We start from the raw sequence: 26,305 nt of genomic DNA, 5'->3' as shown, positions 1-26,305 counted from the left end.
AGAGGATTAAGTACTGGGCTAGATGGACCATTGGTCTGACCCAGTATGGCCATTCTTATGTGTTTAGGAGGACACCTTGTTAGTGGACTTGCACAGTATATGCAGCCCCTCATTCACATTCCTCCTCCCGCAATCCATCCCTCATATCCTGGTTTTGGCCCCTTTTACTCCAACCCCTACCTCCTCTGGCAGATTGATAAACCTTATTAGGCTCATAGGATGCCAGCAATTGTGCATGTAGTGTGTCTGTGTCAATTAGGAATTTCACAGGATAAATTAAAAGTGGATCTGGTAGCACTGCTAATTATTAAGTTTGCCAAACATGTCTTATTATAAGAGTCTGTTTTCAGTTGTTTATAACTTTGCCAGATTTTAACTATTCTTTTACATGCCAGATGTCTTCCTCAGGCTGAGATTGAGAGAGAGAGAATTTCAGCCAAAACACATTGTTTTACCCATGTTAAAAAAATTCTGTCCACTTTGTTTGAAAAGCTCTAGTGCCCCAATGTTTTAAAGCAGGGACTTGAAATTTGGCCGAGGAAGGGGGGTTGGATTCAGGGTTCCTTTTGTCATTCCCATGAAAATCTGTTCAAATTAGGCCAAGTTACAAGCCTTTGAAAAATCACAGTTCACAGATGCAAACTTGGTAGAGCTTCACAGCTAATCTCTCCAAAGACTCCATCATCAGTTAACTTGCTTCAGCCTCTCATAGCTGCTATAGCTAATTAGACTGTGCATGTACTCAGAGCTGATGTTAGACTAGTTGAGGCCCAGGGCAGAAAAGAAAGAGTGAACCCCCACCCTGCTTCCCCTTACCTGCTTACACATTGGATTTCTGCAATGTTTCAAAGCTGAAGACTGTGTGGGGCTAAAGGCAAAGCCTGAGCCCCGCTGTGCTAAGCCCCCTAAGGCATGAGGCCCTGGGCAGTTGCCCTTCTTGCTATCACTTAACACTGGCCCTGCCTGGGCCATGCCCACAGACTGACTGAGTATGCTGCTCCAGTAATTGCTGTTTCCAGCTGCTCCAGGCCAGGGTGGGGCAGAGCACTGATAGCAAAAAGCCTACATCTGCAATGCTTTCCATTATCCCCCCTGCTGGCACCCAGGCAGTGTGGAGGAGGAAATTGCCTGATTCAAATGCAGAAGGTACCAAAGCTGGATTGGGGGATAGGAAAAAAGTAGATTGGGACAAAGTGGCTTTTGAAATTGGGAGTGGAGGTGGGAGGAGACTAATTATGACTGGAAACTAGGGGGCAGATTGGGACTGGTTGGACAAAGAGACTGGAAGTTGTGGGGGGGCAGAAACTGGAACTGGCTTGGCAAGGAAGCTGGGGCTGGGAGGATTAGAGTGGTTGGTCAAGGAGACTGGGACTGTTTGCTGATGGGGGAAGGGGAGGGGGAGAATGGGAGTGGTTAGGTGGGGAGGCTGTGGCAAGGGGGAGGGAAAGCTGGTTGGACAAGCACACTGGGTCTGTGAGTCAGGAAAAAGATTGGGATTGGGAGCCCAGTGAGGGAAACAGTGTGGAGGGGAGACTTCCAGCCACTTGGCTGGGTTGGGTAGACTCTGAGATCAGAAGAGGTGCTGGACAGACAGCAGGCTAGACTGGGACTGGCTGGACAAAGAGACTGGGACTGGACAACAGTGGGGAGGAGAGAAACATCTGTGGATAAATGTAAAGTAATGCACATTGGAAAAATTAACCCCAACTATACATACAATATGATGGGGGCTAATTTAGCTACAACAAGTCAGGAAAAAGATCTTGGAGTCATCGTGGATAGTTCTCTGAAGATATCCGCGCAGTGTGCAGAGGCGGTCAAAAAAGCAAACAGGATGTTAGGGATCATTAAAAAGAGGATAGAGAATAAGACTGAGAATATATTATTGCCCTTATATAAATTGATGGTACACCCACATCTCGAATACTGCATACAGATGTGGTCTCCTCATCTCAAAAAAGATATACTGGCACTAGAAAAGGTTCAGAAAAGGGCAACTAAAATGATTAGGGGTTTGGAACGGGTCCCATATGAGGAGAGATTAAAGAGGCTAGGACTCTTCAGCTTGGAAAAGAGGAGACTAAGGGGGGATATGATAGAGGTATATAAAATCATGAGTGATGTGGAGAAAGTGGATAAGGAAACGTTATTTACTTATTCCCATAATACAAGAACTAGGGGTCACCAAATGAAATTAATAGGCAGCAGGTTTAAAACAAATACAAGGAAGTTCTTCTTCACGCAGCGCACAGTCAACTTGTGGAACTCCTTACCTGAGGAGGTTGTGAAGGCTAGGACTATAACAGCGTTTAAAAGAGAACTGGATAAATTCATAGTGGTTAAGTCCATTAATGGCTATTAGCCGGGATGGGTAAGGAATGGTGTCCCTAGCCTCTGTTTGTCAGAGGATGGAGATGGATGGCAGGAGAGAGATCACTTGATCATTGCCTGTTGGTCCACTCCCTCTGGAGCACCTGGCATTGGCCACTGTCGGTAGACAGGATACTGGGCTAGATGGACCTTCGGTCTGACCCGGTACGGCCGTTCTTATGTTCTTATGACAAGGAACTGGGTGTAGGGAAAAAATGAGGGTTGGCTGAGCAAAAAGACTTGGGGCAAGGAGTTGGGAAGCGGGTTTGCTGCGAAGACTGCAATTCATGAGGAGTCCAAGGAGGGAGACTAGGACTGGGATCCTGCTAGCAGGAAGGGAAGGGAATAGAAGATTGGATGAGGAGTTGGAAGGGGGAAATGGGACTGGTTGGACAAGGAGACTGACACGGGGTGTGGAAGACACTGACAGTGGCAGAAGATGTGAGTGAGGGATTGCAGATCTTGAACCCAGGCAGCCCCAGGCAGTACTTAGACCACAGCCACCACCCAGCCGCTCACTGGAACTAGTGAAGCAGAGGATTAGTAGAGCTCTAGCTTGCCAAGGGCTCACAAAGCTCCTTATTGGGAGAGACATCTGGCCCCACCAGTTGGCTCAGATGCACTACGTAAGCCAGAAGGAAGCACAGGACGTTGTCTGAACCAATAAATGAATCCTTGACTGTCTGCCATTTCAGACCTTATCTACTTGCATGAGCCTTGCCTTCCCTCTTCTTCCTGGTTCCTCACTACCAGCTTGTTCATGCCCTACTTATCCCAGATTCTCCTTCACTTCTGCTTTCCTGTCCCTCTCTCCAGGACTCTGCTCCTATGTCCTATCCCTGACTCTGACTCTGGCTTGACTCCGGCCTCTGATTCCAGCCCTGGTTCTGGTTTGTGACTCACCATTATGCTTGACCGCCCAGCCCTCAGTCCTCACAGTGGAGGGCATTGGGACTTGGATAACAAGCCCAGTGACTTCAACTATCTAGGGGAAGGAGACTAGAACTGAGAAGCCTGAGGCGTGGAGCCTGGGACTGGGTTGGCAAAAGGCATGGGACTGAGATGAGGAGTGAGAGATGGGGAACAGACAGGAGTGGGACAGGGACAGATTAGAGAGGACAAGATAGAAGGGGTGACATTTATGTGGAAATTAATTCTATTGTATAGGTTTCATTTGTTTGTATATTGAGAAAAATAAGCAGATTTTTTAAAAATATACCTTTAAGGCTTAGATGTACACAGGACCACAATGTTGCAAATAATGTAAAATCAGCACTTGTATGCACATGCTAAGCAGTGGATTATTTAGGCTATGGAGTGATGACCTGCCATGTATATCAGTTGATAATTGAGCCTATAATGTTTTCAACTGGTATTTTTAAGCTGTTTGTTGCTAGCTTTTCAATGGAGATGGGAAGTTTTAGTAAATATAATATGTGATTACTTTTCTTTCAAATGTATCATCTATCTTTTATTTTGTATTTATGGTATCTCATTTAACTTTGCTTATTCGATACATGGAAACACAACAAAGATAGTTTAACATTAATGCTTATAATGGAAGTTACTTATTTTCTCTCTGGGTTATTTATTTCCATGCATCTCACACTGTGTTTGAGAGAAATGACATAACTTATCTGCTGGTGTGTGCAATAAAGATAAAATGAGAGATTATTTACTTGGCTGAAGTGATATGTTGTTTGTTTTCTTTTGAAAAGGCTCAGAACATGAAATGTGAAAGATTATAGAAATGACCATGTAAATCTCTATGGGCACGTGTTTGTTAAGGATGTATCAACACAAATTTTAGAAACATCACCGGACTTGTACTACAGAACAATTTGCAGGCCAACATACTGTGGTCTAGTGGAGTCAGTATCCTATATTTGTTTGATTTTTGAATACTTTATTCTTGTTTGTATTACAGAAATATCCATTGGAGCCCTTGTGCTGAGCACTGCAGAAAGTACTTATAAAAGACTGTGAGCTCTTTGAGCTAAGAATTATCTAAATAGACAAAATGTGAATGAAAAGAACTATTATCCCTATTTTCCAGAAGGGGAACTATGGACTGGAAGATTAGTTGATTTGTCCGATTGCCCCACGGAAATCTGTGGCAAGGTTGGAAATTTAATGCTGTTTCTCTTGAGACCCAGTCCAGTGCTATCCCCCAAGAATATCATTCCTCACCAATACATCAGTAAATTTTGTTCTCGTTAAACAGAGGTTAAATAACCTTGAATTAACCCAACCACTTATGCCATTACTGTGCTTAGTACTTTTCAGGTTGTTTGTCTCTTTCTTCTGTCTACAAGACGACTGCTTGTCCTCCTCTAACACTCTATGGATGTGAAGAACCATAGACCTTCTTTGTGCAGTGATCTTGTACTTAAGCAGTTCCATATTCCTGGGTCTGCCATCACAACATGTTCAAGTTCAGTTTTTGTCTTTGGCATGCCAGTCAGGCAACTCCCTCAGCAATCAGTTTTGAAACCATACTCAGAGTGTCTTAAGTGTGAGTGGTGTGGGTTTGTGCACGCATATCTATATGTGTTTGTATATACAATAAAAAGAACAGGAGTACTTGTGGCACCTTAGAGACTAACAAATTTATTAGAGCATAAGCTTTCGTGGACTACAGCCCACTTCTTCGGATGCATATAGAGTGGAATAAATATTGAGGAGATATATATACACACATACAGAGAGCATGAACAGGTGGGAGTTTATGCTCTCTGTATGTGTGTATATATATATATCTTCAATATTTATTCCACTCTATATGCATCCGAAGAAGTGGGCTGTAGTCCACGAAAGCTTATGCTCTAATAAATTTGTTAGTCTCTAAGGTGCCAAAAGTACTCCTGTTCTTTTTGCGGATACAGACTAACACGGCTGCTATTCTGAAACATGTATATACAATAGAACCTCAGAATTATGAACTTCTCTAGGATGGAGGTTGTTCGTAACTCTGAAATGTTCGTAACTCTGAACAAAACATTTGTGGCTGTTCTTTCGAAAGCTTACATCTGAACATTGACTTAATACAGCTTTGAAACTTTACTTATTAGTAGTTTATGTTTAACACAGTATTGTACTGTATTGCTTTTGGGTGTTGGTTTTTTTGTTGTTGTTGTTGTATTGGTCTCTGCTGCTGCCTGATTGCATATTTCCAGTTCCAAATGAGGTGTGTGGTTGCCTGGACAGTTCGTAACTCTGGGGTTGTACTGTAGTGTACACACATATAAACAATTTACAAAAATTGAGAGAGGGAAAAATCACAATATAAAGGATGTATACAGAAATAAATGTCCTTAGTTTACCTAAAACATCACTTGTCTGGGAGTAAACTAAAATTACAAGGGGCTTGAAAAGCTGTCATGGTAGAAAGCTCTTTGTCTGACTCTCAGCTTCAAAGATGTCTCTTTCTTTCCCCATCTCAGAATAGGTTACGCTGCAGTTAGACACCTGTGGCTGACCCATGCCAGCTGACTCAGGCTTGCAGAGCTCAGGCTGTGCGGCTGTTTAATTGCACTGTAAACTTCCAGGCTCAGGCTGCAATCCGAGCTCTGGGACCCTCCCATTTCACTGGGTCCTATAGACCAGGCTCCTGCCTAAGCCCAGAAGTCTACACTGCAATTAAACAGTGCCACAGCCTGAGCCAGAGTCAGCTGCCCTGGACCTGCTGTGGGTTTTTAATTGCAGTGTAGACATATCCTTAGGGTCCAGGCTACATGTCCTAGAAAGCCATGTGTGTGTCAGCATCTTTTCTGGAAAACTTGTTTAGGTGTGTAAATGCAAGTGTTAAGTCTCAGTTAGCATTACATCACCTTCCAGCCAATACCCACATGGCAAACATTGAGCACCAGAGTTACATTTTTTTCTTTGTCTGGAGCTTATGTAAGGAGCTGTGCAGCATTATCTTTAGCCCATAAATACTGGCTTCATCGTTATTATATTTTTGATATTTGCTGCTCCCAAACACTATGTCGGAGATAGGTCTGGACCTGTGACCTAGCCAGATGAATTTCCAAAAAACAGAACAATTTATTCAGATTGGAATTATATAGACAAGTCTGATATTTTCATTTAAACCTATACATCATGCACCTAGAGGTAATAACTATCCCAATAATACAGATACACTCTGTTCAAACTTCTATATACCGGGCCAGATCCCTGCTCCTGCCACTGGAACTTTCTGCTGCTCTAGCAGTGAAAAGCAATCAAAAAGATGACATGCTACCTAGCTGGGGAGTTCCCTAGAGAAGGAAAAATCCTGTGTGATATAGAGTTGGTGTAACCCTCGTGGATTTGACCAAGGTAAAGGGGTATGGCTAGAACTCTGTTGTGCTGCAACTACCCTGGCTTTTGACCCAGCTGCTTGAAGGCTGTTCAGGCTAGACACAATTTAGAGCAGCCTCATGGATAATCTGGTTTGCCCTGAAGCCTGAATTGGGTCCCAGCTGACCCCAAGCTCAGTGTATGGCTGCTGTAAAGATAAGGGGCTGCAGTATAGTCTACATATATGGTGATTATAAATAGTATCAAAATTATAGTGATTTTTCTCCCCACATAAAGACTGAGACCACAAAATTCTTTTCCATTTGTAACGTTTAAATTAGAGGTGGAAAACAGGCTTCCAAAGCTGAAAGATCAGTGATGTGCCTAAAATTTGATATCCTGGTTTTGAAAGAATAAATAAAAGATTGGAGAGTATTATAACTTCATTATAAAGCCTTCATTCTATCTTTAAACAATATAAAAGGCATATTGAATGCAATTTTTTCAATAGAAAATGCTGGAAACAAAATTTTATCAAGGACCGAAAGTACTAAAATCTTTTTAGTATCAGCTGCTGAAATGGTGGTGTATCTGTTCCACCAATTCCATGAACTGTATTGATATGTCCACTTTTTCTAATTGAAAAAACAACCGGGAATAGGCAATAACATAAACTTATTTTTAGAAAATGCATTTTTAATTACTGAGCTGCTTAATTATTGAGTACCACTGAAAATATCCCGTGAACCTTATCACTATGCAAATGTATTCAGTTTTGGAAACAATTAAATGATAATAAAGCATTCTTTTTTTCTTTTACAACATATTACCGTAATGAAGCTGTTACCTCTCAGTGTGCATTTTAATGAGTTTTAAGTAACATTTTAATGAGCTCGACATTACCATAAACCCAAGGATTAGACAAAATTGAATTTACTGGGGAAAGAGAAAGGTTCATTAAGAGTTAATTATATTGTTTAAGAAGGAATATAATTCATTTTATGATGTCCCGTCAGCCAAAACCCCATCAGCAGATCTATTTTTATTAATAGGTGTAATAATGTCATTATTATATTGATGTGAACACATGGATTTACTCACTATTATTCTGAGTTTTTTAATAAAAGTATTTGATACTAGAAGCCCTAAGTCAACTTTATTCTTCTCCAGTTGGTTCCTAAATAAGGTACAATGTACACCAGATTCTGTGTTATCAGGTTGTAATCCCACCTAGGATTTTTTGAAACATCGGGAACAATGAAAGTGAAGTTTAATGGATTTATCATTGTTACTGGGATCTGAAGACAGGCTATAAATAATGGCAATATATTTATTATGGAAGAGGCTAACAGAGACATCTGCCTGTTTTAAAATGGTATGATGGAGGGATCTATCTTGACTGGATAGTGCTCAGATGATTAATTAAAAAAGAACATGAAATGTGTTTCAATATCTGAAATATAATATTATTTGTTGTTCTGAATGAGTGGAGCATTCTTTCTCATACTGGTAGTAAATATTGTAACCAGCAATAAAACAAATGCTTGGTTGATACCACAGACTGTTGGGTCAAGAGAAATATGAGACCCTTGTGTGTTGTATTTGTTTTAGTTATTTACTGTCTTGTACAGTAACTATAACAAAAAGCCAGCTAGACATTGAACAAAAGAGATCAAAACTAACTCACAAAGAGCCATGCCTTTCACAAAAATGTGATTGACCTTAGACAGCCAACTAACTGGAATAATAATACTAATTAATAATTACTACTAATTAATAATAATAAAATGTTCTACCAAAAACCTAACTGTGAATAAAGGAACACACTATGTTGTAATCTACAACTTGCCAGATTTGAGCCTTTTCAGACTATGAAGCATGAATTGCTGAGTTTTAGGCTAAAATAACCCAGCAGATCTCAACTATCATGGTAGGATGAAAAGGAAGGGTGATCTCTTAAATAATACAGGCCCAGACCATTGAAGGACTAAAAAAGTTTATCTAATAATGTGAATGGAACACAGAACATATAGTTAATGGGAGCATGTCGAGCATAGACAATAAAGTCTGTGTTTGGGAGGAAAGGTGGCAGTCTCTTGGTTAGCTATAGATGAAAAAAAGGCAATATTGGGTCACCTCTGATATTACATATATGCAAAACCAGTGAAGGCTCTAATGGGCCACAGTGGCTAGGAACCATACAGGAAAAGAACAGCATAACATTCCTGGTTGTTCTGACAACAGCATCACTCCTTTGGGTCAGTTCCAACCAGATTATGCCGTGCTTAGGCACCGAGACAGAGAAATCCCATCATAATTATCTTCTGTGTTAGTTACATGAACCATTGTATTTTCTCAATTTCCCATTCTAAATATAGAGAATACAACACATTCTGAAGTGCAGGTAAATACTGTGCTGGGATGAATGTACATTGTGTCAAATTCCATTGAATCTAATCTCTGCTTATTTGGTTGTTATACTGTGTTCATCACCATGGTATCTGAACATTTTATCTAGTCAATAAAACTCTCACTGGCTAATCTAATTGAAAAATGACAGTAGTTCCTTGAATGTATACAAATTCACACTTTCATGGGGGTCACTTGAACTGTTAATATGCTTTATGATCATTGTCATAAAATACTCATGGGCAGTTCATAAGATCTTCAGCTATGCCAGTGCCACACATGGACATGTTGAGGAGTGGGAAGAACTGTAAAGGTGGCTTTATTCCACATTTATCTCTCTTAATTCTTGGCCTAACTGGGCCCTTTCTGGCCCCACCACAGTTTAGAGCAGTCAGAGGGCTGCACTGAAATTGTGTTTTGCTGCTTTGACATCCAAAGGGCTACTCCAGGAGCTGGGGATTGTGGGAGCCTAGTAGTATTTTGGCTAGACCCTCAAAATGCCTCCTGTGCTATGGGTTGGGATAGGGGAGCAATGCCACAACACTGACTATTATGTCGCTTTGCCAGCAGAGGGATTCCCTTACATTAGGGCAGCCCGGTTCTCAACCCGCGCCCCAATTAGCACACAGCTATGGCCCAGCTATGTGCTAAAATTTCAAAATTTGTGCTCTTGTCTGTCAGGGGGTGGGGCTGGCAGAGGGGGAGAGCCATAAAGCAGCCTGCAGGAGAGCTCCTGCCAGCAGGGGGCTGGTAGGTGCTGCAAGAGGACAGGGGGCGGGACAGTGGTGGGTCTCTGGGCAGGTTGCGGGGACGGGACGCTCTGGGCAGTGAGGGTGGGGGCACTGGGAAATAGGGTCATATGCAGCCCACAGTGATAAACTGGTTGAGAACTACTGCATTAGGGGAATCCACACACATGTAATTGCATTGGCTTTGTTTTGCTGCGAGCTGCTGGAGGATTCAGAAGGGTGTGGGGAGACTGGTCCCTTTTGTTCTAATACCATTGTGCAAAATGTGAGGTACATGAACTATCGCTTTAGTTAGAATATCTAGGGAGATGGGGGCAGGGGAGGGGGGGGTTTCATGGCAATTCAAAATATTATGCCACAGCATTTGTATGAGCATCTAAAGAATCTAATGGAACCAAATACTAAAAGTCATTTTGATTTTTATGCACAGAGTGGTATTACTGGAAGGTGGAACTGGACACCCAGATTCTGGCCTCCCCCAGGATGCTGAGACTCCCCTTATAAATTGTTGCTTTAGGCTATTGTTGTTGGCCTTTTCTCCTGCTGCTTTAGTTTTTCTTCCCTCTTGCTCTATGTACTGAATAATAATTAAGGCTATGTGAATTCCTACTTCTCCTTCTTTCCCCGTCTGAAAATAAATGGGAGAAAATTCTCGCCTCCGCTGGCACTCACTGTCACAAATGCAGTGTTAGATTTCTGAAATCATTTAAATTTGGTCTTTAGGAAATCTGCATTCATAAAAAATGCTTGCATATGCATTTGCTTCTTCTTAAGTCATTTGCTTGGAAATTAATTTTGGAAAGTTTCATGCCTACTTTTCTAAACTTGCCAAATATTTCTTGCAGGTTATGCTTTTTTATGAAAAAGTTATTTTCAGTTTTGGGACAGTATGTGAAAGACAGTGTCTCAGCTAGTGCTATTCAGTGGATCACATATTTGGTTCATTTCGTAGTTTGCAGTGATGAAATTATAACTGACATGATTCCCTAATAAATTCAACTGGATATTAGGTCTATGTTGTAGCACGTCTTTTTTCCTGCAGCATGGTGTAGACCTGTAATCTAAATACAATATTAAATGTGTGTAGAGGATTATGGGCAGGTGAATTTCATCTATTGTCAGTAATGATAAGGCATTAAGAAGATGAAAAATTATTCTTTGTTATCCCATTTAACATTTTTCCTCACTTGTTAAAAGTGTGAAAGGGCCATGGTTTGCTAAATATCTGAAAACAGAAATAAAGGATACCGGGCCATCTCAGTCCAGCAGAACTCTTGGGTTGAATCCAGTCTGCTGCATATGGGGCTAGAGTTAGTATGCAACAGGTTGTGTGCTTCTCACACAAACATTAATTGGTTCCCTCTTCGAGATCCAATTAAAAATGCCCTTCTTGTTTTAAATTTGCTCCATGGACTTGCTTGGAGGCATTGGGTAACATTTTCAACCCCCCCTAATGAATTTGGAACCTAAGTCTCATTGACTTTCAATGGGATTTAGGCTCCTAAAAGCCTATGAGACTCTTGAACGTGGCACTTCAGAGCCTAAGTCACTTAGTCATTTTTTAAAATTTTACCCATTGGCTCTATTTTTCCTTTTCTCCTTCCTTCTTCACCTCTCACTGTCCTCCCCACTGTGTGTCTCCCCATGAAATCTTAACATTACTAGTGTGTGAGTCTCCTACTCTGCAGCTTCTGCCATTTGGACCAAAGTTCAAGTATTGTTGAGAAATTAAGAGACAGAGGCAAGGAACAAAAGCTATGTCTTAAGGTAAAATTGAAGTGAGGTAGACAGTTGTTGACATGGGGAAATACTGAAAATCTAGTCCAAATAATAGGAGCTGGAGAGAAGGAGTTCTTAATTTGATGATATAGAAATATATTCATGGTCTGTTTACTTCATACTTGAATTATTTTACCTTACAAAATATCTCAATAGTACCAGGAGTATAAAATGAAAGCTACAATAGAAAGAACTTCTTAAATATGCCTATGGCTTCTACTGCTGATCACCACGACTAACCTTTGGAAGGAAATGTAATTAAAATTAACATTCCACAAAGCTTTGAAGATTCTCATAGGTGATGTACTAAATATTTTGGCAGTACTGAAACTTGTTGTCCCTTATTTGTGCTGCAAAACAGGAATGACTGTATTTCTCACATTCACTTCATGCAGGTGACACCCTTTGAAGATACAGCACTTTTTTAGTTGCACTTAGTGGCACGTACGATTCATACATTAGTTGGGGAAAATAAATTACTTGCCCATGGTTTTCTCAATATGTAGCCCATTAAGTCTAAAGAGCACGTAAAAGCTAATGTCAGACTTCAGTTTAAAGGATCATTAAATAACTATTCTAGTAAACTGTTAAATGTCTGATCCTTGTTAAATCTTAAGACTTCCAACAGCCAAGAACTGTACACACATTTGCCAAAATAATGTTTCTGAAGTCTTGTTACCAACTCTTTGGTAAAGCCTCTGTGAACTTTTAAGTATAAAATAAATGTTGTTTCTTTCGTTCTAAGAGCATATAATTTTTCAGTAGCAGACTGCTTGTTAGCATTAACAATCTATTTTCACAGTGCATGCATCAAAAGGGAATGTACTCAACAACATCAGAAAAATATAATTGTGCTTTCCATTGTGGGGGAAAGATTTTCCAACACCTCCTCTGGCACTCACTGTCACAAATGCAGTGTTAGGTTTCTGAAATCATTTAAATTTGGTCTTTAGGAAATCTGCATTCATAAAAAAATGCTTGGATATGCGTATTGCTTCCCCTTCCCTTGCTTGGCTGTCAAAACACAATGATGCTTTTGAAGATTTATAGTAGATGGGTAATGAGATTGCTGAATGTTAACTGCAGCATTCAGAATTCATTAGGGGGTAAAAAAAGAGAAGGTTATTGGGACTTCAGCACAGTGCAGATAGGTGATATAACTTTGTTTTCAATCAGGAAGCTTAAACATAAATATGTTACATTTTTGATTAGAAAAACATCCAGTGTTTATGTCTTCCAAAAGTCAAATAAAATCTTTCACAGAAAATAGGGAAATTCAGTTGAACACAGTGAGTCAGAAGGACATTATACAGTTTTTCAGTAGCACATTCATACAGGAAACAAGCTATACTGCATGCATTTTATTAAGTACAACAGAGGCATGTGAAAAATCAAAAGCAGGTTATAGCAAACATGCTCCCATGCCTATATAATTGAGTGTGAAAGAAAATATGTTAGTAAGTCCCTCCAAAAGAGTTAACTATTGATGACAAATTTAAAAGTCTGACTTGCGGGGTTTTAACTAATGGCTGCAGTTCATGCTATAAATAAGGAAGGAGAAAGGTCAGGAGAGTATAGCACCTTTGTGAAATAAGCTAGTTAATGGCAAGAGTCCAGTGAAGCTATGAAAAATGTGTAAAGATTTCCCTAAGACTGTCTCAAATCCTGAGTTTCTTAATGAATTTATAAGGAACTCCTAACTGTCTTCAGTGGGAGTTTGTCTGGAAAGTACCTCAGTCCTGCACCGCTTCCCGCCACTCCCATTGGCCAGAGCAGCGAACCGCAGCCAGTGGTAGCCGCGATCGTCCGAACCGCGGACGTGGCAGGTAAACAAACCGGCCCGGCCCGGCCCGCCAGGGGGCTTACCCTGGTTGGCCGCATGCCAAAGGTTACCGATCCCTGGTCTGCAGCTTTTGTATGTGGGCTGATCCAATCTATAGTGCTAGAATCCGTACAGGGCATTTTTCAGTACTCTATTGGTCCTACTTGAGAGATGTAAATAAAGAGAATACTACCTTTAAATAGTAGTATTAAGGAGGAAACTTAAATACAGAGTTCAGCTGAGTATTTAGCAAGAAAAAGGGTAAAGGAAAATCTCAGCTTCAGGTTGTGACTTAAAACGGGGAAGTAGATGCATTTTTCAGAAATGAAGATGCAAGTTTTTTTTGGCAAATGTTGTTCTGCAGCTTTGTCCCTCACTGTAATTTCCACTGGTCCTACTATTAACATCAGTTGGTGCTCCACACCACAGAAAGTAAGCCACTGATTTTGGTGTTAATTTTAGGACTCAAGTTTAAAAGTTTTGCTCCATGTGTTTAAATATTAGATGCCTTAGAAATATCTGTTTTGGGGAAGGGAAGGGCAGAGAAGGGAGATTCCAGGGAGAGAGAGAAATTAAGATGTATAGGTAGAATTGTTTCATGTTTTTTCAAAGTTTTCCAAGAAGTGTCAGCACCTCTTTAGGGAAACTGTGCTACCTGTATACAGGCCCATACAGTGATATGAAATGTACTCTCTGCTAAGAGTACTGGTGTGAACCTTGTGTCCAGGCTATGTTGCCTGCCTCAATGGAGCATATATCCGAGCCAGCAGCTGAAGCAGAAAGGTAGAGCATATGTGGCCTCAAAGAAGGTGCAATATTCTTCACAAGGGAGGTTGACCATGACTGCTGCTTCTCTTCCTCACCTTTCTTCGGGCAATTTCAGATTCTTCTGTGGCCATGTCAATTTGTAATAAATAAAACAAAACATTCTCAGACACCCCCCAGCACCATACTGTGTCTAATGTGTAATAATCTTTAGGCTGTTCAGTTTATAAATCATGACATTTGTCAGTTATTTGGCACTATAATGTATATTGATCATGCATATCAACATTCCTCATATGAGAGAAATGCCAAAGCAGCAATGGTGTGGGCTGAGGAGAAGGTGAAATTGCCTGATTTGGGTAAATGCATGTGGGAGAGTGCCTCAGATCAGGAGGAGACCAAGCTGCATGTCATGTTCCCAACATTGTGGTGGTACAAAAGCTTAAAGTTTCAGATAAGCACTAAACAGAATGGGAGGTACAAGACAAACTACCAGGACCCAAACTGCAGCAGCACATTAATATTTACTGGGTATGGTTTTATACCCTCTAGTCAGATTGACAGATGTAGCTGTATTTTAAGGCAGTATCATTCAATGAGGAGGAAAAATTATGGACAGTTTTTTTTTTTTTTTTTAACAAATCATCTCAGACGTTCATTAGAAGAAGGGAAGCTGAGTGCTGGTGGGAAAAGAATGCAATTATTCCAAGCCTTCTGACAGGCCTGTACTTCTTCCTTCCAGCTTAGCTGCTTTGACCACAGACTTGGGGCTCGTGGGACATGGACCAGATTGAAAAACTAGAAGGAGACAGATGGTTATTTGTAATCATCATGTAAATGTAAATCCTATAAAAAATGTTGTTTTTTCTCCTAAGGGCTTGAAAGCTGCTGTAGTGGAAAGTAGGATTAAGGGATAGCTATCTAGCCTAGAATAATTTTGACCCCTGCACCTCCTCCCTCATAAAACATTGTTTTTTTCTCTGGCTCTTTTAAACACATTGTTAGAGCCCTGATTCAGTTTCTATATAATTCCCTGAGTTTATGGGCATCAGTTTGACCAGGGCCTGGATTTGGTCCTAAGCTGGCAGGTGCTGGTAAGCAGTTGCCTTGGTAGCAGGACTTTTTTGTTCATTATAGCAGGTGCATTGCCTGCAAGTGTTTATCTCAATACTTCTATTGCTGGATGTAGTTGCTGCCAGTTAATATACTTGTGCATACTTCCCAAATTGCCTTTCAAAACTTCAAATGTGATATGATTCTTCACAGACGTCTATCTTGTTTGAGCAGCGTCAGAGACAACCATACATTAGAGCTGCAAAGAGACTGATCAAACTTTAATTAACCTTTTGTCCCCAACATCATCATCAAACTATATGTACAATATGTGTATCCTTTTCAACCATCAAATCCTAAGGAATCCAGTAAGGTTTCTACTTAGTGGTGCTACAGCAAAATGCCAATCATAGATTTCTGAACCTCAGATGTAAGGAATATGCCTCGCTGAGGCTGGCTGGATGGGATGGCACTGTTTGCGCTGTCATAATTGACATCTGGATTTAGAAGTGACCTGAAGATTCTTACTGCCTGAGGATATCAGGAGCACTATGGAAGTTATGGTGTGGCGTCACACTGGGCCGGATGTTGGCCATACTGCTCGTCAGTATCTTTTGTCACATGTAGAGTAACACTCATGACAAACATAAAGGAGATTGTACATCTCATGCTAAGTGCCAAGATGGGTCAGCTAATGCTAAGAGGGTGAGAATAGAGCAAAAAAGAAAACTAGATGAAGAAGTTGGATCTGTCTGTAGCCTTTCACCATTTACCTTTGAATTTTTAGACAGCCATTATTTGTAGACTTCCAGAAAGACTTTGAGAAATGTTGGGTTCTGGAATGAACAAAAAGGCTCCAATCAGTGTCAGGAGATGGTGTTCTGCTAAAATACACTAATGGTCTCTTGAAAATATGGAGAAATTGGGAATAATTTGCTGAAAAAATGTTCTGCAGTTCTCAGCCTTTTCTGTTTTCACAGACCATTGAGCTGTTGGATATGGGGAATGCACTAAGTTGAGGTGCAACTTTTCCATGTGTGTTTCCACATTAAAATGTGTAAACTCAACTTTCAACTGATGCTGGTTTCTTCCATTGATTCCTGTGCTGCTTGGTTTCTTGCTGGTGCTGCTGGGACATTTGAATTGCAAGTTACCATTCTGAAACCTCTGCCTCTAAGACCTGGTCTCCACAAAGGTAGGTTGGCATAAGCTGCCTTGTGTCATCCTAATTGTGCATGTGTCTACACTTAGATTTGTCTCCCACCAACTTAAGTGCTCCATTACAGCGACATAGTAACACCACTTCCCTGAGCGGCATTGAGCCACGCTCAATATGCTGTGGTCGATACAGTGTGAGTGCAGACTGTTTATTTATGTCGACCATGACAGTCCTCCACCAGCTGTCCCACAATCCCCAACATTGACCGGTGTGATCACAGTTGTGAACTCTGCTGCCCAGGGGTCGCAGAGACAAGAAGGCTCCCCCCACTTCCCTTTAAAGTCCTGTGAATGTTTGAAATGCCTTTTCCTGATTGTCCAGCTTGGCAAGTACATCTAGCAACTCTCCATTCTTGTGTACAACTGCCCAGCTGACCATACTGGCTACATGCTCTGGCTTGAAGTATACAAGAAATACTGGATCTCTTAGGCCTGTGGGGAGAAGAGGCTGTGCAGGTACAGCTATGAACCAGCTGTAGAAACGTGGACATCTGTAAGCAGATTGCACTGCGGATATGGGAGAAGAGGTACAACAAGGATCAGCAGCAGTGCTGCGTGAAAGCAAAGCAGCTGCAGCAGGCATATCAGATGGCCAAGGGAGGCCAACAATCAATTTGGTGCCAAATGACAGACCTACCACCTTTACAAAGAGCTATGCACCATACTTGGTGGAGACCACTACCTGGCACACCATTGTGGTTACCTCAGAGGAGCCCAAGCCACAGGCCTCTGGCGTGAACAATGAGGAGGAGGAAGATGGGGGTCTGGGGAATCCAACTATGCCACAATCCAGGACCTGTTTGAGACTCCACCACAGTCCAGTTGCTCCCAGTAGTCGAGCACGGGTGAGCACGATGCAGGGAAAGGAACCTCGGATACGTGTGTAATTGTATTTCCTGTTACAGTGACTACTGTTGGCAGCCCCAATTTAACAGAACACAGCTACTGACTTTTCATTAATTTACTCATAGCAGAAGAGATAGTGGTACAACAAAGAGAGGTAGCATCGTTATCAGCTTTTCATTCCCCTCTAGAGTGAGGTGGGGGGACCACGGGGAGAACGTTTTGTTTATGTACACAAGGCTGGCCTTGAATCCTCCTGAGAGATCTTGATGAAACTTCCATGGAGGTACTTTGCATCATCTCCTGAAGCTTTCTAGGGACGGCTGCCTTATTTCTACCTCCACAGTAGGATGCTTTCCCATGTCAGTCAGCAATAACTTCAGCAGGCACCATTGCAGTAAGCAGGCTAGCAACATATGGATCCAGATGGCTTTGGTGGCCTACCCTCAGGAGTGAGATATTAGTTAAATCACCACCACCTGTGGAAAATGGTGCCAGTTATTCAGCGTCATTGTTGTATACCCACAGTGTCATGCAACTGAGCAATTCCCTCCTCATTTCCCTGGTGGGACATTTTCACCAAAGCTGATGCTGTTAGTGGTGCGATGCACAAGAACTCTGAAGCAGAAGTGTCAATAATCATGTCTTGTTTAAAACTTTAGGGAAGCAAGTTCTGAATCTTAACTTACACTTTCACTTGTGACTATTCTGACAATGGTACCTTTGTGTATTTTATCTGTGGCTGACGCTGTTGCGGCCTTGAGGGTTCCCCCTCCACATCTGCAGAATGCCTGAGCCAGATAAGGGGGGGGAGAGGCGGGGAAGGATGATATGTTCAATGTGATCCTACAATGCAGTGCTGCATCAGGCCATGAATAAAGCGCCTGAAGGATGAATATTGAAGACAGCCTGGAAGGAAAAGCAGACAGAAGAAAGGCTCAGGAGTCCCAGCAGGAAAAGGAAAGGGAGATGCATATACCAGAACATAATGGGGCTTCTCCGGTAACAAAAACAGATGTTCCAGACTCTTGTGGACCTATAGGTTCAACATCCCAGGCTCGCTTCTCTTTGTTACTTATGGAACGCTCCTTTGCAGCTGTCAAGGCTGCTTCCCCACTTTGAACTTTAGGGTACAAATGTGGGGGCCTGCATGAAAACTTCTAAGCTTAACTACCAGCTTAGATCTGGTCCGCTGCCACCATCCCAAAGCTAATTCCCTTCCCTGGGTAGCCTTGAGAGACCTTCACCAATTCCCTGGTGAATACAGATCCAAACCCCTTGGATCTTAAGACAAGGAGAAATTAACCATCCCCCCTCCTTTCTCCCACCAACTCCTGGTGGATCAAGATCCAAACCCCTTGGATCTAAAAACAAGGAAAAATCAATCAGGTTCTTAAAAAGAAGGCTTTTAATTAAAGAAAAAGGTAAAAATCCTCTCTGTAAAATCAGGATGGAAAAATAACTTTACAGGGTAATCAAACTTAAAGAGCTCAGAGGACTCCCCTCTAGCCTTAGGTTCAAAGTACAGCAAACAGAGATAAACACTCCAGTAAAAGGTACATTTACAAGTTGAGAAAACAAAGATAAAACTAACACGCCTTGCCTGGCTGTTTACTTACAAGTTTGAAATATGAGAGACTTGTTCAGAAAGATTTGGAGAACCTGGATTGATGTCTGGTCCCTCTCAGTCCCAAGAGCGAACAACTTCCCAAACAAAGAGCACAAACAAAAGCTTCCCCCCCCCAAGATTTGAAAGTATCTTGTCCCCTTATTGGTCCTTTGGGTCAGGTGTCAGCCAGGTTACCTGAGCTTCTTAACCCTTTACAGGTAAAAGGATTTTGGAGTCTCTAGCCAGGATGGATTTTATAGTACTGTACACAGGACAGCTGTTACCCTTCCCTTTATAGTTATGACAGCAGCATTTCCCTACCTCCCACAACATTCCACATGGCATCAAGAGTCACAACCCTACCCCCACCACTCCACACCAGGGGCCATTAAGGACAACCACAGCTTCATGTACACTGACCTGTGAAAGCCACAGTTGCTGCATGTGTAGCTAAAATGGACATGATTCACCCCCCCCCCTTGTTAAGTTCTGTTCCATTAATTTATTAAGTTTTTAGCATATTTGCTTTTAAATTGCACAGATTTTTTCTTTGTACTGGTTTTGTTACTCAATAAAATTTTATTATTTGGAAACAATTCATCTTTATTAGTTCACAACATATGCTGCAGCATGCCTAGCAGTTCTGAAAGCGCCCACTTAATTGTTACTGTACAGTGTGAGATGAGTCATTGGATCAGTGACAAGCATGGTAATAATCATAAATGTACAGTAAGCACCATAAAATTAATAGATACATCGACATAATTATATTCATAGATGTACAACAAGTACCCCACAGTTCCTAACAGGTCCCAAACAGCAGAGTCAGGTAGAGCACATTATTGTGGCTTGCTGTTGAAGTGCCCTTTCAAAGCTTCCCTGAGCTGTATAGCTCCACATTCTAGTAGTCCTTGTGTCTGGCTGTTCAAACTCAGCAAACAGCCACCCCAGAAGCAACTTTTCCCCCTTTGCTTCACAGATATTATGCAGCAGACAGCTAAAACCATTGGTATTTTTTTTCACTGAGATCCAGTCTTGTGAGTAAATACCGCCAGCGTCCCTTCAGTCTTCCCAAAGTCCATTCAACTGTCATTCTGTAACCGCTGAGCTGGTAGTTGAACCTTTCCTTGGTATTGTCAAGGTGGCGGGTGTATGGCTTCATGAGCAAAGGGTAGGTTGGGTCCCACAGGGTCACTATTGGCATTTCAACATCACCAGTGGTAAACTACTGGTTGGGAAAGAAAGTCCCTGCTTGTAGCTTTCTGTGTTCTTACAGATGCATACATCATGTGCCTTCCCTGACCAATCAACACTAGTGTTGGTGAAGCTTCTTCAGTGATCCATCAAACCTTGCATAACCATAGAAAAACAGATGTACTCTGTGGCACGATGTTTCTGGTGCCAAAATAGGGATTTGTGTGTTGTCTATAACCCCACCGCAGTTGAGGAACTTCATTGGTGCAAATCCATCCACTATGTCTTTCACATGGTTGAGAGTCATACTCCTGCGTAGCAGGAGGCTATCAATGGCACTGTGCACGTGCATGACAATGGCCCCCACAGTGGATTTTCCAACTCCAAAATGATTGTCCACTGACTGGTAGCAATCTGGTGTTGCAAGTTTCCACAGTGCAATCACCACTCACATGTCCTGTCAGTGCAGTGCTCTTTCTGCTGTCCGTGTGCTGGTGGGCTGGGGCAAGCTCAGCACACATATCCAGGAATATGGTCTTCCCCATCTGAAAGTTCTGCAGCCACTTCTAGTCACCCCAAGCCTGCACTACAATGCAATCCCATCAGTCAGCGTTTTTCTCAGGCCAAGAAATGCTGCTCCACCATCTGCAGCTGCTCCATGAGTGTCACCAACAACCTTGAATTGTTTCTTGCTATGTTCCATAGCAATCTGTCCTCCAAGAAACTGTCATGTTCGCCAATGATGTGGTAGTTCTTGCAGCTCTGCAAATACTGAAGGATTGTGTGCCCTGTGCTTGCAATGCTTATGACACTAGTGCAGAGCTGTGCAGGCTCCATGCTTCTGACAGAGATGGAGGACAGCGAGAAGGGCCAAGTGGGTTCATTTTTTAAAAAGGCACAAAAAATATGGGATATAGATAGCATTATGAAATGGAATCAGTTGCATGCTGGAAGTTGATCCACTTCTCCCAGTCACCCACCATGTATTACTAAAACTTCCCACTGGATGGCAGCAGGTTGCATGCTGGAATACCTAACCAGGGTGCACCACACTGTGCATTGACACAAGTGCTCTTAGTAAGCACATGCAGCACTGATGCAAGGAGCCAAGTAGGACATGCCCAAGGGATACGCTAACTTTTGTGGCTTTATGCCAACATAACTTGTGGCAGCAAATATTTGTAGGGTACACATGGCCTAACAGACCTCCATTTCCTCTTATTTCCCAGGGATGATACTTTTGGAAATGTTTGGGAGAGCCATGCTGATCTGATTGATGTTTGTGCTTTGTATTGTCTTTATTATAATGTATGAGGGAGCTCTGAGTCACGTATTCATCCTAAATGGCATCAAGTGATCTCTATTCATACTTATTCCTCCCTTTCTTTTACGCCATCCTCTTGTTCTTCATTCTCCTTATTCTTTTCCTTTCCCTTCCTTTTACCCTCTTTCTTTTTTTCCCCATTTCACCTAACACATTGTTTCGTGCTTCATAATTCCTGTGTTCTTGGTCATCTTTATTTCACCAACCACCATTATGCTTCCCCTTTGTCTCCATCTGTTTTCTTCTCTTCCTGTTTTCCAATTTTCTCTCCTGCATTTTCTAAAACATAAGACACTTTCAGAGGTACATGGTTAGATAGATCTATTACAGGCACAAGAGTCAAGTTTCAATGTTTTTCTCCCCACTAAATTTCAGTTCTATATTCCATCCAAGCCACACTTGATATAGAAACAGGGTAGAGGGGAAAAGGGGACTTCAAACCTTATTCTTGGCTGGCTGGGGCCCTACTCTGCTCCTGGCGTAAGTCAGAGCAGCTTCCATGTTGCTGTAACTTATTCTTGCTTTCCTGTGGCTCTCAGAGACTGTTCTGGCTGCTGAAAACAATCACAGTGTCCCAGCCATGCTCTCAGCCTCAACCCTGTGTCAGGAACTGTGATTGGGTGGTATGGAACCATGATGCTTCGGTGTACCCTGCTAATTTTATTACCCTTTTGCATCTCTGGAATCGCATTAAAAGGCTGTAATATAATGAAGAACCAGGTCATATGTATCTGTTTCACTTTTAAAACAATTTTGAGTTTAGTACCATATGTAATGATGATGGAACACTTGATGTTGTCCATAGGCCTCTTCAAAAGGATTAATGTCTGTCACTTGGCAGGTTTTTAGTTTTAGAAACAGTTGATGCTTGGCAGCAGTTTACCAGTTGTGCAAGAGGCTATTTCTCCACTCAAAAACATTTATTTTTCTTTCAGCTCTCAGATATGAGAGACACTTCCAGAAATGGGTGGTTTTGAAAGTTCCTTTCCTGGCCTCTCCCTTGAAATTGCTGCTGATGTTGCCTTTCTTGGCTTCATTTGGAAAATACTGTCTTTCTAATAAGATTGCCACAAACACATGTTGTAGTGCCAAATTGTTAGCAGCCCATAATCTTCATCATGTTATTTCTGTATCATGGGCTACCTTCTTTATATTCCATTTTATCTCAAAAACCAAAAGACCCTATTTTCTCTCAATTTAGTTATTGTGGATCAAAAATTGGCATTGGACAAGCAATTTGCATTAGTCAGAAATACCTTTTGGGTTGAGGCTTTTGGCAAGTCATTTATTGGGAAAGCAGTACTAAACAATGCCCTTCAACCTACCAGATGTGCTACTTTGGAAAAGGTTGGGTCCTTGCCAAAACGCAGTTTGTTGCCCACCACTTCGTATCATTTTTATTTTGTACCTCTAGAAATGGCCTAAATAGCCCCTCCTTTTGTGTTATATAATTTGTATATATATAATTTCCTCTCGCCATTGGATTTACTTGTGTATCTCAAAATGCTGAATGATAACTGTAAACCCACACCTATATTGAGTTCCACAATTATATGCACTCTCACCTCAGCACACTCAGAGGCTAATCCTTGTGTATGTAAATAATAATTTATTCTTGTCTGTACAGAAGAGAACAGAAAATATGCAGTTTAAAATGTTATTTTTATTTTATTAACAATGAAAGCAATAAATGCCTATAAACTGAAAGTGACCAATTTCTATTAGACTCTTCCTGACTGCACTTTCACTAGGATAAAGTGTTTTCTAATTTCTTGGAGGGCCGTGGTTTGATTAAGGGTGGGAACTGTGTTAAAGCAGTAATGAAGCCCATACGTAGCTGATATTCAAGAAGGGGAAATGCCCTAAATTCAATTTCAGTAGCTCTATCTAGAGCTATTTTTAGTCTGATGTTAATAAGAATGACAATTAACCTAGAGACTAGGACACACATGGAGGAATAACGATGAAGTAGATATCATTTCAACACACACAGGAGCCAGCTAGCTGGACCTAATCCTGCTTTACAGCAGCATGATTTACATAAGGAGCTAGCATGTGTTGTCTAATTTAGTTTTCAAACCTTTTGGCAATGTATATGCTTTTTCTTTTAGGCAGTATGGGACAAGACTGGTCAGGGCTGCAAGAATATCAAAGGAATAGAAGAAGCAGGTGCACTGTATATCAGCTCAATTTCTTGACATCTTTCAAAAACACTGATTATTTAGCACCAATTTGATCATAAAAAATAATCCTTCCTGAATAAAGGCAAAACTCCACAATTTGATACCAGCGGTGTCATATCTAGAACCTTTTCACCTAGCCAGTAGTGGGGGAAAAAATCACTGACAAGAAAGGTGCCAATTGAAGAGAACAGGCACACCAGATTTTTAAAAGGTTACAACCAATGTCCAGCATGCTGCTATCTTTAATGAAAAGAGTTCAGTATCAGACCAGAACTACTGCCATAAGGAATATTTCTCCTCAGCGCGTCAGGCTGGCCAGATGTCACTTGGCAGGTGGATCTACAATAGAAGGATAAAAGGAACAGTGTATATTGGTCCTTTTGCTTTTAAATGATGAGCAATGCATTTACTTTTAGCAAATGTAAAGTAAAAACACGCACATATTGTCTGTATTCATTAGATAAGAGAGGCTACCTGTTGAGTCATCTTTCCTCTTCCCTCTGCCCCCAATAACATATTTTGCAAGGAGTTTTACAGTGCACATAGTATACAAAGGCGTCATTTGAATAACTTGGAGGCTACTTTTACTGGGAAAACAATTTGTTTGCCTTTATCATGTTGCAATTCCTAACAACTAGTTTTATTTTCCTTTCCTCATTTGTTCCATTAGTGCTACGGGATGACTTTCGCCAAAACCCTACCGATGTTGTTGTGGCAGCTGGAGAACCTGCTATTCTGGAGTGCCAGCCTCCTCGAGGACATCCTGAGCCCACAATCTACTGGAAGAAAGATAAAATCCGCATTGACGACAGGGAAGAGAGAATCAGTGTAAGTCCTACCAAAATGCCATTGATCCACAATGCTTTTTAAAAGGTATATTTCTCCATGGATTTGAATGAGCATTGAATAATTTACATAGCAGTATCCACAAAGATATAAATCCCTGTCATTCAATTGGCTCCATGCAGGGAAATTCTTGTGCTTATATGGAACTTCACTGATGTTACTGGGACACTAGGCAAACATTGGGTGTCCATGCACAGTTCTTATTGTAGGACTGAGGATGTAAGTATTTGTATTGGGCCTGCACCACACCCTCACTAGGCCCACAACTGAACACCTTGGAACTCTGAAACTGGAGCAGAATTTCCCAGATTGTCTCTACAATGGGCCAAACCAAACTCTCCAGTGCTAATCTTTGAAAGTTTAAAATTTGCACCTCAGGTCCATCTTTAGTCCATCTTTAGTCATAGGGAGACCTGGTATCAAAGTCTATAGTTAAGATTGTTTAATATTTTCTACTAAAATGCACTGTTAAATTTGCTGAACTTTAATCAGGAAGCAATTTTTTTTATGCTGACTATCTGCCTATAGGCTGAATATTTTGAAAAGTTTAAACATAAATGGATCAGCTGTTTCTGAGAACAAGTTTAGGAAAACCCATCATTTTGTCCATGTTAAAAAGAATTGTTACAACTGTTTCTATTAATAACTCTTCTATGCTTTGGAGTTGGAGTTGCCCAGATGTCAGGGATTTATCTTTGCCTTCCCTCTGAAAAGCTATCCAAATTTGTCCAAGTTATAAGCTTCTGAAAAATACTAGTTTGCACATGCTCAGGAGAAAATTGTTAGAGTTTGGCAGCAAAATTCTCTGAACATTCCATCTTCCATTGGGCATGCTCCGGTGTGTTAGTGTCCAGAGGATGTGGAGAAGAACAAGGAAACAGCCTGACTTGAATGCAAATGAGTGAGAAGTGGACGAAAGTGGGGGAGAGGAAGGAATTAGTTGGGGGAGTGGGGAGGAGGCATTGATAGATACCAAGGACAGGAACCATAGGTTGTAAAAGACCTGAGCTGGACAGAGATGAGAATAAATCAGGGTTGTGTAGTGAAGAAGGCTATCATCTGTAAAACCCTTGCACAGGCAACCTTAATACTGGCTTTTCCTAACTTTTCAGTAGTTGGCTTTGCAACCTTAGTATTTCTTTAACGTAGTTATTTTATACATAATACATTTTGAACTTGTTCACTGCTGGTATAATTTGATATAATGGTGGCCTTTGGAAACTCGATTGCCTTTGATGTGTAAAGATTTGCAGTTAAATGATCTCTCTCTCTCTCTCTCTCTCTCTCTCTCTCTCTCTCTCTCTCTCTCTCTCTCTATATATATATATATATATATATATATATATATATATATATATATATAAAATATACTATTCAAGGTGTTGTGGACCAGACTATCTCCATTAAGTTCTGCTCAAACTGAGGGAGGAGGAAATAGTAACAGGGAGCTTACTGCACTTCCCTGTGTCTCAGGTTATAGTGGCTCCAGCACTGACTTAAGTTGAATCAACCTATTGGCTGCTTTAACTTATAACAGCTACCTAGGGTCCCAAAGAGTACATACATTTTCTGGAAATTTGCAGCGCTGAGCTGTGCCCTTTCTTCTAATCAACCTGATCATTCTCTTCCTCAATATGCCCCTGTGCTAGGGTTGAGGTGGGGTTGATATAGAAGACAAGGGAATTCTCAGTTGGGCAACTGCAGATCAATTCCATCCCATTTGCACCAGTCAGAAATAAGGAGAAAATCTGGTCTTGTAAGTACAGAGAGTACAAGGGAATACTACAGATTCTGAGATCAATTTACTATAGATAAAACTGGCTTTCTTTTAAAGTGCCACTATGGTACTGTAGGCTT

At 41.3% G+C, this 26,305-nt stretch overlaps 1 protein-coding gene across 13 annotated transcripts in view; it reads left to right on the top strand.

The window, feature by feature from the left end:
• Nucleotides 1–26,305, top strand: part of ROBO2 (roundabout guidance receptor 2) — a 625,032-nt gene that overhangs the window by 396,459 nt on the left and 202,268 nt on the right. For all 13 annotated transcript variants that reach the window (XM_054047097.1, XM_054047036.1, XM_054047134.1 and 10 more), the window contains exon 3: nucleotides 24,273–24,430. In XM_054047097.1, the coding sequence (XP_053903072.1) occupies nucleotides 24,273–24,430 (158 nt within the window). The remainder of the gene's footprint in view (nucleotides 1–24,272; nucleotides 24,431–26,305) is intronic.

Source organism: Malaclemys terrapin, chromosome 1, assembly GCF_027887155.1.
Source record: "Malaclemys terrapin pileata isolate rMalTer1 chromosome 1, rMalTer1.hap1, whole genome shotgun sequence".
NCBI classification, from domain to species: domain Eukaryota; kingdom Metazoa; phylum Chordata; order Testudines; family Emydidae; genus Malaclemys; species Malaclemys terrapin.
Note: the sequence above shows the minus strand (reverse complement) of the source record. Positions and strands in the feature narration are given on the sequence as shown.